Source organism: Athene cunicularia, assembly GCF_003259725.1.
Source record: "Athene cunicularia isolate RWA chromosome 1 unlocalized genomic scaffold, athCun1 chr1_part2, whole genome shotgun sequence".
Taxonomy (NCBI): domain Eukaryota; kingdom Metazoa; phylum Chordata; class Aves; order Strigiformes; family Strigidae; genus Athene; species Athene cunicularia.
Genome location: NW_020799092.1, coordinates 3,397,930 through 3,411,149, shown reverse-complemented (window position 1 = coordinate 3,411,149; position 13,220 = coordinate 3,397,930). Strand labels below are relative to the sequence as shown.

The 13,220-nt window shown below is 52.0% G+C and overlaps 1 protein-coding gene across 3 annotated transcripts in view; it reads left to right on the top strand.

The window, feature by feature from the left end:
- The first annotated feature begins 372 nt into the window (after window positions 1-372).
- The window catches only part of TNFRSF13C (TNF receptor superfamily member 13C), an 18,017-nt gene continuing 5,169 nt past the window's right edge, over window positions 373-13,220 (top strand). For 2 of the 3 annotated variants that reach the window (XM_026868604.1, XM_026868603.1), the window contains exons 1-2: window positions 11,562-12,138; window positions 12,995-13,183. In XM_026868604.1, coding sequence (XP_026724405.1) covers window positions 12,135-12,138; window positions 12,995-13,183 — 193 coding nt within the window. In that variant the 5' untranslated portion in view covers window positions 11,562-12,134. Of the gene's footprint in view, window positions 549-11,561; window positions 12,139-12,994; window positions 13,184-13,220 lie in introns of those variants that run through there. The other variant, XM_026868605.1, reaches the window with a different exon arrangement.

Below are 13,220 nucleotides of genomic sequence, written 5' to 3'. Positions count from 1 at the left end.
CTGCAGGCTTAATCAGCTGTGAGTGTTGGCAGTCCTTGCAAAGACAGCTCAGCAAGGCACAAAGCCTGTATCCTTGCTCAGAGGACACAAAAATCCTAGCTTCAGTTGTATTGTTGCTGGTGGGGGAGGGATAGGTTGTTTGTCAGCTGGAACAAAAGGAGCTAAACCATTCAGCTGTGTTATGGTGCTCAAAAGGGCTGGACTCTGGCTAAAACTCAAAGGAGAAAGACATGTGCAAACTCTTGTGGCTGTGTAAGGATTGGAAGCTTAATGGGCTTGCCCTACTTTCAGCTAACTTTGTGATCGTGAAGGTACTAGCTAGGACTTTGCCACCAGAGAGGGGCAATCATGCTGAGAAACAAGGTTCTCTGTTGGTTATGCTGTCTCAGCCTCGCTCTCGCTTTGGGTCCCTCAAAATAAATGAGACCATGGTTTAGAATAGACTGGTTTCGATTTGCTCTTGAAGTGCAGGTGCAGTCGGGGGGGAGGGAAGGAAAGCTACAGCATGAAATGAACCAGTCTTTCGTGTCCTGCACAACTGCTGAAAGGTAAGGAAACTCTTCCATCACCTAGGTTGCTTGCTGGTTGCATCTAATTACTATTGAACTTGGGTAAAATCCCTTTGGCCTCAAGTAATTTTACTGTGCTTTCTTAACTGGTGAAAATGAAACTTGCTTTGGTTCACCCAGAATGCTTTGTAGCAACCCACAGGTGCTATGGTCCATTCCTGCACCTTCAAACATAGAATTTTTTTTTCCACTGCTATGTTTCAGTATTTCTTTCCTTCTACTACTTTCAAAGAGGAAAGATGCTGTTTGTACTTCCTACAGGTGGCTGAATCCCAGCTGGTACAAAATAAAATCTAGTTCCTTAAGAGCAGCATCTCACTTCACCTTGGGGCAAATATTTTTCTTACTCTTAGGAAAAAGTCTTTACTAGAACTGGCAGGGGAAGTGGAGCATATCTAAGAATATGACACTGTGTCTCAGGTCCATCATGTTTTACAACTGAAAGTAGTTGGGACACATCTAAAGCTACAGCTTCAACTATGTAAATATCTCTAGGATCTGACAGCTATTTGTTTGGACAGGCCGTAACACTGCCCCTACCAGAGAAGACAAGGCAGCTGAGGGTATCTTTCATCTGGATGGAGTAATGTTTGATAACGGTCTTGTGAAAGTAGTACTTGGATTGGGATCAGAGGCATGGAAGGCCTGAAGCTGAATTAAGGCTAGTGACTCAGGTTCTGTTGTGTTTAAACATCGTGAAAGAGCTTGCCAAGCTAGCTGAAATCTAAACTAACAGAAATATTTTGGAGCTACTTGCTTTCCTTTCCTCTTACTGTTGCCTCAGTTCCCCTATCCCTGTGAAGATTTACCAAAAAAAATCCCCCTCTCTGGCAAAAGTACCTGTGAGTATTGCTGGTTTGACTGTTTCAGTTGGTGGATGTGTTTGTCAGCCATGTCAGTAAAATTAGTGTAAAAGCGGTTTATTTGTATAGAAAGCCTTGCACCAGTTTAACTGGTTTAAGCTTTGGTCATGCGGTGCTTTTTTGGGGGGCAGAACTGAATGAGGCTGTAATAAGGTATCTTCTGCTATGGCAGGCTGACCAACAGGGTTTTGCCTTAAGTCCAGTCACTTGAAGATTTTGTACCCTCAGCCTGCTAGCCAAGCTGCTCATGGGAGTGCTCTGTGAGAGATTTCAGCACAAATGAGTTTGGTTGGCATTACCTGGTGGGATTAGAGCTCTCTGCTAGCCCAGGTTTTCCAAGGGAAGGGATTTTTTTGCTGTCTTTGCCACACCAGCAGTTAAATTGGACCAACATTTGAGCATGATAAGACATGATATGCTCGGTCTACAATAACAAGAGAAAATCTGTGTACTGATATGATGCCTACAGTAAAAGATCTTTCTGTCCTGGAACAAAGAACAGAGATAAATCTAGCCCTGGGGATTTATCTGTCCCTCCAAACCTTGACCGTGGTGGTAGAGGTTTAGATTCAAGGCCACCTCTAATATTTGCTTTGGGGACTGATTAAATCTGGATGTCTGCTTGCCAAGGCCTGTAGGCCAAAGGGGCTGGCTGGGTTGGGTCAGTAGTGCTCAGCAGCTGTGGTCATGTTGTAAGAGCTGCTTGGTGGCTCTCATCATGGCCACTGTCTGCAGTGGCAATGAACAAGAAGGGACTCCTGCTCTGCTGCCTGGAAATGACCTGCAGAGCTGTGCCAGAGGTACCTGTTCTGCTGGCAGAAGCAAAGGAGATGCTTTTTCCTGTGGGGTTTTTAACTTGTTTTGATTTTCAGGAGCACTGGGCTTTGCTCTGGCCAGATTCCAGCTGCTCTGTCTCCATTCAGCTGGCCCAGATCCTTTGGCAGTCTCCTCTGCATGCTGAGCATTCTCCATTTCCCACCATAAGCTGGTGTGCAGTGTTGCTGTGTGCTGCTGAACAACTGCCACTTTCCATTCAGTGACCAGCTGTCCTTCACTGGTGGGGAAAAGTGATTTATATGCAAGAGAAAGCAATAGCTGGCACAGCCCAGAGCTGGGAGCCAGAAATGCTGGGCTCATTACCCCTCTGTGGCTGATTTCTTGCATGACCCTGGGCATGTGTGTTAAAATTCACTGTGCCTTGCTTGCGCTGCCTCTACAGTGGGAGCTGCCTCCTCTGGAAGGGTGTGATGAGGGTGAATTGACATTGCTTTGTGGTCACAAATCTGGAACTAGGTGGAAATGTTCTGAAGAAACAATTTTTTCCTAATTAGCAGAGTGTGATCTTTACCTAAGTTCTGGGGGAGGAGGGTTTGGTTGGGACCTGCCTGCTGGGGACCTCCTGAGATCAGCTGTGTCTTGTGCTGCTTACCTGCCTGACTCTGCTGCAGGCAGGGACACTGCCTGAAACTGGGCTGTAATCCTTCTCATAAGGCACTGTGGCATGGTTGGGTTTTGTTGTGAACTGGAACAAACCACCCTCTGAAACGCTGAAATTCCCCACGCATTTTAATTATCTGTGGATTGGCCCGTGGGAGAAATCAAAGTCTCTGAATCTCTTCCTCACTGCTAAATATTAATATGGTGTGGCAATGCTAGGTGGGATGGCATCCCCTTGGGTCGGTTCTGTGCAGGAGGGGCTGTCTTGGCTATGAAGAACCAGAGCACAAGAGAGGTAGGGTGCAAGGGACTCGGTAATGAAGTGACTTGCTCAGGCTCCTTGGCAGCTGAGTAGCGCGGGCTCCTAGCCCGTGCTGAGCCACGTTTCCCTTGCCATGGGCTCAGTCTGCAGGAGCTGACATGTGCTGCGATGCTGACATCCCTCATCCGCCTCGAGCTCACTGTGTGCTGGGGCGTTCTGTGAGTAGCCAGGAAAGGTGCTGTGCCTGTCCCTCCGCCCCATCGCCTCCTTTGCCGAGGGAAGTCAGCGGTGTGTGAAAGGGAGCCCGTGTTTTACATACACACAGGCTGCCTCCCCGCTGCCGGCCCAGGTGCAGCTGCGGGCTGGGCACGAGAGCCCTGGGGGCTCTGCATGTCAAGGGAAGGAGAACGGAGGTGGGGTGAGGACAAAAACAGAGAAGCCACCTTCCCTTAGGAAATCTTCCCCTGGTGTGCAGGGGCTGCTCTGTCCTCTGGATCCTGCACCAGGGCCAGCTGAAGCACCTAGAGCAGTCTGCACACAGGAGCGAGATGGAGGCATGCTGGTGAGCACTTGGAAAGACCTAAAAAGTCCAGCTAGTGCTAAACATGCTAAGGAGGCTTCTGCTGTTTTCTGGCAGCATGGAGTATTTTTTTTCCTGTCTTCCCATGGAAGTTCTCTGGTCCCACTGTGTGCCCACCCTGTGGAGATGGGGTGACGGTTCCGTGCTGTGGCTGGGCCTGCCTTACTCCTGTCCTGCTGGCTATGCCCTTGCAGTGCTCAGGTTGGCGAAGTACCTTGGGTGTTTGCTGAAGGTTGTCAGTTCTTGAGGCACTATTGCTGTCTGCTCTGGTCAGCTCAAAGCTCTCCTGAACTTCTGTGCTGGCTGTTCTGCTAGGTTTGATGGCAACATTGACATCGCCCCAGTGTGAATGTTGTGGTTTTTTTTTTTTCCCCCACTGCTATGTTTCCTTTTCTTGCTCTTCCAGACATGACAGATGTGAAGCCAGGGCTGTGTTTGAGTCAGCTTGGTACCTAACAACCTGTGGCTCATGCTGCAGTGGAACACCTCTCTTCAAAGGAATGTGCCAGCATCAAGTAATTAATCCTCATTCCCTCATGGAACTGAGGGGTGACTCAGTGCCTTGTGCTGTTACACTGAGCAGCAGAGGATCAAAGGCACTGGAGCTGGGGAAGCCCTGGGGTAGTGCAGTGTCACTCTGTGCCTGCACACAGGGCACCTGTAAAAGGCTCAGTCTTGCATACTTGTCTTCAGGGCTTCCTCCTTTTTCGCCATGTAGAGGGCTGAAAGCTCTGCTATTTTAGAGATGAGGCTGGAGCTGCCTTTACCTTGCTCTGCAGGGAGTGTTTTTACTTCCTGGTGTTCCCTTTTGATCTCTGTCCTTTTGCTCCTTTCAGTGGGCGTGTGTCTGGCTGAAAGGCAGGGGCGAAGAGGCTTAGGCACTGAGGAAATATTACTGTGGTGGTGGTGCATGTCCTTCTCAGGCTTCATGATCCTCAGCGAGCTGCACAGCAGGCTGTGCCAGTGTGGCGGCCTTGAAAAAGTGCAAACAAACCCCAACACCTGGCCTTGGGCTGCCCTAGCATCCATTGTGCTGCTGCATGAGCTGCTCCTGGGGAAGGGAAAGGGAGTTGCTTGCGCACAGATGTTGCATAATACTGACCTAGTTTGAACACAAGTTTGTGGGCTGAGAAGTGTTTGCCCAGCCCGTGAGGAAGAGAAAACCCCTCCAGGGTAAGGGCTGCTGCTCTGCATCCTCTGCTCTGTGTTGTGAAGAAGATGAAATGTGAAGTGTGTGCTTTCTCCAAAACCTGGCTCTTCCTTCTTGCCCAGGTTGCATGTGGAGCATCACTCACACAAGTTCCCTCTGTGTGTGCATGAGCCATGGTTTGGCTGAGCTCAGCCACTGCATGGGACTAATATGTAGTGGTGGTGTCCTATAAATTATATAGTCAGTATGTTCACCATCTGCTCTGCACTGAAAGCTGAGTGTGATTGAGACCTTCCCCCCTTCCCAAAGCTTGACTCTTGCCAAGCTTGAAATGTGTGTGCCTCTCCCCTAAGTGGTTCTGATAGAATCAGGTAAGGAGGGAATTTAAGCAGGCTGCAATGTTCCCTGAACCTAAAGTGAGAGCTGAAGCATAGGCCAGCATCCTATTACAAGGTTATGAGTAAAAAGCGAATCTGATTTCATGCTAATTAGGTTCTAAAGGGAGTAAATCTTGATTGCAGTGGCCATATCAAAGAATCAAAATAGTAATGCAAAAAGCAAAGGAAACCCCAGAGTGATTCATATGAGAAGGGGAAATAAAGACAGTCATGGAGGAAGGAGGAGTTTGAGGGGAACTGAATTGCTCTGCTGGCCAAAAGCAGAGGGGATTTGAATCAGATTATCCTCATTAGATGTCTCTTTAAAGCAGCATCAAACCAAATGAATGGTCTAGGGGAGAGCTTGCAGGCATGGTGGCTGTGATTCTCACCAGGGATATATAGTCCTAGTTATCTAGCTTAGAGACAAGATTATTAGGGGGTATAAAGCTGTATCTGCCCTCAGCCTCTAATGTGCGTTTGTAGGGTGGGTGATGGGAGATGCTGTGTTCTGCATGATCCCTCAGAAGCTGCCCTGCATCCTCTGGTGGTCCGGCCCTCTGCAGTGGCTCACAAGGCAAGTGTGAGCCAGGGAGCTGTGCTGACCAGCAGATATTTCTTGGGGGTGGATGGGCACCCTTCCCAGTGGCCTGTGTCAGAGAGCAGGATCTCTGCTATGGGTGGTCTCACTAAGATGGGAAATGGGGAAAGACATCTTGGAGGGGGGATTATGTCCCTCTGCCTTGGCAGTATTGTTCACCACCCACAGCATCTGCCTTCTTATGACAGCCTGTGCTGGTGCAACTCATCCTTCTTCCAGCCAGAACCTTTGAGGCCCCAAAGGCTCAGAGGTTGGTGGGGCTGTTACAGAGGGAGCCCCTGTGAGCTGTGGGGAGGACTGTCCCTTTGAAAGGGAATTGATGGGCTTTACCCACATGTCCTTCAGAGGCTGCAGTGGGGGGTGATGAGTATGGCACAGAGCTTCTGGCAGTCCCTCTCCACCTCCCTAGCTCTGCGTCTGCAGCAGCCCGTCATCCCCTTCCTCTCCTTCCCCAAGCAATGCATCACTTGTGTTGTTTCTCTGGGCTTTGGCAGGACAGCCAAGGCATCATGCCTAGATGCCAGCCAGGAGAGAAGGGCCATGGGCCAAATCTGCCTCTGAGCTCTCTTCTGTGTTCCTATATTGCATCCTTAACACAGCCACTGAAATTCATAATATTATTCTGCATTCAAGCCTGTGCAAATGAACTCACTCTGGGCTTTTGACACCAGGCTGCTACCTAAGGGTTCATGAGAAGCCAAAGAATGGTGTGGAGGTACTGGCAAGCGCAGCGATGCCACTGCAGGCTAATAAGCACAGACCAGTGCTTCAGCTGGAGCTGGAGAACGGAGGCTGTCAGCTGAGCCTTGCAGTCGACAGAACAGCGGTGACAAGCTTGCTTGCCGGAGGGAGCTGACCGGCCGTGGGGCTCGCTTTGGTTCAGCAGAAACGCACTTCTTTGCATCTCATCCCAGATTGGGGTTTTGCTCATGTCCAAACACGTGCCACTCATTCCTCCTGCAGCGCTGTAGTCCCTCTCAATCCTGTGAAGCTGAAACCAGCCTGAGTTTGACATCTGATAGGCTGAGCAGCCTACATTCAAAATCCCTGTACTCCCTTGGCTCAGCTGCTTGTGGGGCATTGTCTGACGATGACAAACAGAAAAGTTGGAGCTCCCCAGCAGTGAGCGTGAGGGGGGCTGGCCAGTACCTACTGCTGCTGTCTGTACCTGGGGTGGTGGGGAGCTCCAGGGCAGCATCCTCCCTACTGGCAAGGAAAACAAATCAACGACAAAAGCCAGCTCAGGGAGCCATTTCTGGAGCAGTGGTTAGGACTGGAAACCACAGAGGTTCCTGTACCCTTACTCCTGCTTAGGCTGTCAAAATCTGCAGGTGTCACAGGAGTTTTGGGGTTGTTGGGGGGTTGGGGGTGTTTCTGCATTCTGTTCCCCCATTTGATCTGTGTTTTAGGTTATCCAGGCATGCTGCTGGTTTTCAGCATCTCTATTAGAATGGCTTGTATGGCCAAGGTTGAGGAGTTTGGCTGTGGAGTGGCCCTGCTGGGGCAGGGCTGCAGTCATGGGGGGCAGTGTGGTGTTATTTGTGTATGGGGAAGGGGGTCGGTTGTATGGCAGACAGTAAATTGCAACAAACAAGTGCCTCAGATAAACATAATTTCTTCTGCGTTGGAGTCGCAAGCACCTTCCTATTTCTCATGTTGCCTTATATTCACCAAACTATTCCTATGTGTGACCTGGAGCTGCAGCTCTCCTGTGAGCTGTTCATTATGATGATGCACTATGCAAAATGCAGTTGGGGCTGCTTAGTTTAGTTTTGACTTCCAGGCTGACCTAAGTGGTTTCCTGTCCCCTGCTGCTGGAGCAAGTTGCAAAGGGTGGGGGCTCAATGGGAGACAGCCCCTTGCCTTCAGCAGGCTTTGATTTTGGCTCCAGAGTTGTCTGCTGGAGATCTCTATGCTTCAAAAGGGCAACAGTGGGGCTCCTCACTGCAAGTGTCAGGGAGGATTCTGTGCTCAGCCTGGCATGTCAGGGAGGTTTCTGCCCTGGCGTATGCATGCCTGAACCAGCTGAACCCACTGCTTGGAGGTTTGTGGTGTGGCAGCACATTGTCCTCAGCTACTGATTTCTGTTTTGGTGCTGGAGGTGCTGCCTGGCCCTGCCAGGGCACATGAACACTCCCTATAACCAGCCGCAGGTGAACCTGAGGGGGCACTTGTCCTCCTGCACAGTCATCCAAGGGGGCAAGCTCCCACCCATCCTCAGGATTGGGATTGGGGCAGCATCTCTGCTGCTGGCAGAGGGGGCTGGGAGCTTCCCTCACTGTTTGCAGGTCTGTCCAGGCCGAAGAGATGGGCTCAGCTGAGATTTCACTCGTGACATGGCGGGGCTTGTGAGAGCCCAGGCAGTATCTGGGGACACAAGCCTTGCTAAGAGAGTCCCACCATGCTCTGCAGAGTGGCAAGAGCAGGCAACACACTGGCTGGAAACACCTCTTGCTTCCTCCCCATCTACCTGCTCCTGCTGGGGGAGGTTAAGGGCTCAGCTCCCCTAGGGCTGGATCTGGGGTGGGGATTTCCCCCATGTCCTCCATGCTGCTGCGTCCCTCTTGGGCTCTCTGGAGCAGGGAGGGGGAATGGGCAGAGGGAGCTTGAGCCCAGGCAGTGCTGATCACTGTTCTTTAAATCTGGAGGGGTCTTCAAAGGACAGCTCACTATAGAAGCCTTATTTGGGTGCTCAGCATCACTCCTGGAGGGCTCAAAGTTCCCTTGCGGAAGGAGCCAAGGACAACGCCTCATTTTTGCTTAGCATTATGGACAAGCACAGCTCCCAGGACATGTAAACAAGGAGGGAGGAGGCAAATAATGTTCAGCAGAGCTGGTGCTACTGGGGTGCTATTCCATGCCAAACTCCCTATACAGATGGCTGAGTAGTACCACAAAACCCCTTGGTGAGAAGCAGAGCACCTATGGAGGGGTCTGGGTTTTAGGGTGATGGTGAATCTCTTGCAGCTTTCAGTTTCACACATTATTTCTAAAGTCTTCCCAGATTTTGTTCCTAAACTCAGCTGACTTTGAGAAGGCAGAGCAAAGTGGGACTGAGTCATGCTGGGGCATCCCAGTGGATCCTGAGGAGGAGGCTTTTGCTGGAGCCCTGAAGAACCATCTCCTAAGAGCCATAGTGCGACCTTTCTGAAGGGGATGCTCCCCACCAGCCAGCACAGGGCCGTTGGGAAGGGCCGTGGGGCTGAGGTGCTGAATGTGCTTTGGGGGTTGTCTCCAGCCAGAGCCTTCCAGTGGCACCATTGGGCAGACATCAGGCTGTGCTGAGGCATTCCTGGGGCACTGGGTGCATCAGGTCAGCGGTTTGTCCTGAGGTAACTGTGTCTGCTCAATAAACACCTCATGGCTTCTCTGATTGACAAGCCTTTGGGTTTCCGGTGCACATGAGCACAAGGTGAACTTTCGGTGGATATTTTCTGCTAGGGGTGGTTCTGCAAGTGTGTGTGAGTCACTTCACCCACATCTGACACCAGAGGAACTGCTCACACGAGTCCAGTCACTCATGTGTGCACAAGTGCTCACAGGACACTGCTATCCCTCCACACTCCTGGGACCCCATCCACCATGGAGATCCTAGCAGCCATCCTCAGCCAAAGCCAGCCTTCCCAGTGTGGGCTTGGAGCAAACAGCACTGGAAATCAACCTCTCCAACTCCAGGATTAAGACATAGTTTTAAAATAGCTTGTTTGATATCTTTGCTGGTTTATTTGTTTAATAAAAGTACTTGGTTAGCCGGAGTCCCAGGCTCCTGGGGCTTTTGTTTCTCTGCAGAGGAGATAAGAAAAGCACGTTTCCTTGTCCACTGGGTCATTTTTTCTGCTCTTTAATTATGCATTTGTGCTATTATCAAGCGTATTCAGCTCTTAGATGCAAACAGTTCAAACCACTCACCAAGTTATAAATTTTGCTGCTCCAAAACCAATCAATAGCCATTACGAAGGGCAGGGGAGGCAAGAATGGAGATGAAGAGGGGTATAGATGATGCTCGGATCTGGCTAGGCAGCCTGGGCCACACCGCTGAGCAGGCACATGTGCAACTGCCACTGGGGAAGTCAGCGGTGATTTTTTCTGTGAGTATGCATTATCATGTATGATTTCAAACATCATTTTCTTGGCCCAGGAGGAAGCAGATGGGCCGGGAAGGGAGCATGAAAGAGCTATAGAGGGGGATAAAGAAGGCTTAGAAAGTGGGAGGAAACAGGGTAAGATCAATTGCAGCAATAAGGCTGCAACATCCATGTAACAGGACCTGGGAGCACTTAATTTGCAGGAGGACATCGTGGCTGCTGTCCCTGGGCTCCCTGCCATGCATTCGCAGCTTCAGGTTTTCAGTCCATGTACTGAAATGAGAGCCATCAGCTATTGAGCTCTATTGTAAACATTTGCCTTCTGTGTCAAAAGCAACATGTAGGTACTTGTTTGGGCTTTCCCCAGTGCATATATTTGACTGGAGGGGTCACAGAGTTAATCTGTAAGTGTGGTACAGCAGATGCCAAGACCCATTTCCCCCGACCATGCAATAAACCAGGCAGAGAGGGGAGGGAGAGGGGCAAGGTGACAGTGCTACAGCAGGACCCATAGGAATAGGGACTGGGGGTCACTGAGAGATGACTGATGTGGGGGAAGCACAGTGGGGGGATTTCAGGGGGGAGGGTGAGAAGGGAATGATGGAGAAGCATCCTCCTTTGGGAAAAGGAGACCAGCAGGTGGAAACACCCTGGGGCAAGAGGAGCAGCAAAGCCAGGGAGGTGTTGCAGGGGCAGGGATCCTGATAGGGCACTGACTGTTTTGTGAGGGTCCCCTGCCTCTGTGCACAGCTCCAGCCCACCGGGCAAGATGTTTTCTAGTCTCTACCCTTGCACTTCGGCAAGCTGCCTGCCAGCGACAGTGAGCACTCTGGGTGCCCTCTCCTCTTCAGAGTTCTCTGCTGTGGAGCTCAGATATGGCCTGGAGTGAGCCTGACCTTTATTTCTGACCCCTCAGCCCTCCCTGCTGTGGCTTTCCGACCCACTGGAGATGGTCCTGGTTCACTCTGATGCTGGATGCACACCCCTCCTGCTCCTGTGCCTGCACCACAGCCCTACTCCTCACCCGAGGCACATGAGAGGCAGGGAGCTGAGTGAGGTGGGATATGGAGAGATGTCCTCCCCCAGCAGGTACCTGTGCAGGGGTGAGTGCAGCCTGTTCAGTGTAAGCATCGAGGCAGAGGGTGCTGAGCTGGCTGTGCCACTCATGGCTTCAGAGCTCGGGGCCAGGCCGAGAGAGGGAAGTGCTTGGCATGCCCCCACTTGCTCGGAGTTTTACTTTGACTAAGAGAGAGGGGGAATAACTGAGTCACAGGCGCAGGAATGGAGGCTGGGCTCTCGCAGCTCCTTGGAGGATCCCACAGCCCCCTGAGCTTGTCATGGCCAACCCCGCTGGCACAACACAGCCAGGCAGGGCACGCCCTGGTAGCCAAGTGCATGTGCACATGTGCGAGGGGTGAGGGAGTGAGTGGCTGGGCACACCGGCTGTAAAGGGAAGTGAAATCGCAGCAGGAGTGGAACTGGTGGGCAGCAATCGGTTTTGGTCAGGACTTTCACTCACTCAGAGCCCTGCGGCACACAGCAGGGAGGGCTGAGGTGTGCTGGGGGTGTTTCGGTGTGCCTTGGTGCAGCCCCCCTCAGAGATGTGGCTGGGGTGCTGGGAGGGCCCCACCGTAGAGCAGCTCCTGCCCTGTGGAGCATGGGGTATTGGAGAGCTGTGCTTGGGCTGCAACCCAGCGTGGAGAGCTGCTGCTTGCGTCCCACCCAGGGCTTCAGCAGGTGGGGTGTGGAGGCTGTGGGCTCGGATTGACCAAAAGCCATTGGAGAGGGGAAGGCACAGCCAGGGACCAAGTCCTCTGTCTCAGGAGAGCTCGGTTGGCCAGTGGGGATGCCTGTTACTCTGTCATCTCGAGCCAGAGCGTCCTTTAGCTTTCCTCCTCCTCCTCCCCTCCCCTCCCAGCTTTGGTCCAGGACACTGAGTCTCAAAGACCTCACTAGAAAGACCTCAGAGGCCATAGCTGCTGCAAGGATGGGACTGCAGCAGTAAAGCCCTGTTAGGGCTCTCCGGGCCAGGGCAGGTCTCCTGTGCTGCTCCCTTCAGCTGAGAACAAGATAGCAGCTGTGTCTGGTCCCTTTCTTTCCTACGGGCTGAAGAAAAAAGGGGATGTGACTTTTGTTTTGTAAGGATGGAGAAGAGCCACCTGCAACACTGAAATCCATCACTTACTTCAGATCTCAAGCATCAAGCTTTCATGTGTAGTTACCAGTGGCAGGACGTTTCTCCTGATCAGGAACACCTAAGACCACTGAGAGTTTGTTTAGACCCTTCCAAGGGTACAGGGACCAGATTTACTTGGTGTGACCTGCTTTGCCCATGCCCTGGCCAGTTACAGAGCAGAGCCAGATCTGAACCCTGGAGAATGAGACATGGTGCCAAGGAGATGGGAGGGTCTTTGCCACAGGTCTAGGTCTGGGATGGAGAGGATGGAAAGAGCAAGGTGATGGAGAGCACTATCATTAGTAGGGATGGAGAATACACATCAGGTGGCCTGTCTGCACAGCAATTGCTAACAGGCCATGTCCTGGGGGCAGTGGAGCTTTTGAAAGGGGAAACCTTGGTGCCCTTAGACTCTTACCTTCTTCAGTCCTTTTCTGCATTTTCCATCCAAGCTGGATCTGTGCCCCTGGGACGGGGTCTTGTAAAGATCTGGGCACAGGAAAGTGTCCTGTAGGCACTGAAGGATGCCAAGGGGGCTTTTTGCTGGCCAGTGAAGGAGGGTGCAGGCTGGGCGACATGCCTGGGCTGGGAGCGACATATGGGTGAGCTGGGGATGGGTGAGGGCTGAGGAGGTGACACTGTCAGGCTGGGGCGCTGTGCTACTGGGCATGGGTTATTGCATGGCTGGGGCGTGCCAGGGGCTGTGAGGATTTCACAAGCGTTTTTTTTGAGGAGAGGGGTAGTTTGAGAGTGTATTGCATGGGCAGGCAGGGGTAGGGCTTGGATGCTTGCTCTCCTCCTCCCCGGTGAAGATCCGCCCCGGGGCAAGCACAGCGATTGCGAGCCCCAAGGGAGACTACGCAGCTTGACAGACTGTATCTCCCTCTGCCACAGCCCCGGGGCACTGCGATTTCGTACTCGGGTGGCCCCTTCATCATCGCGCCATGCGTGATCTGGGCTCCCATTCCACCATGCCCTCGTCAGGAAAAGCCGTCGCTGCCTCCTCCTGCCTCTCCCCCCAGTGCTTCGACCTCCTGACCAAGTCCTGCGTAAAGTGCTCTGACTTGTTCAAGGACAACACAAGTAAGGGGACGCGGGTGGCCAGGGACCATACTCCCCA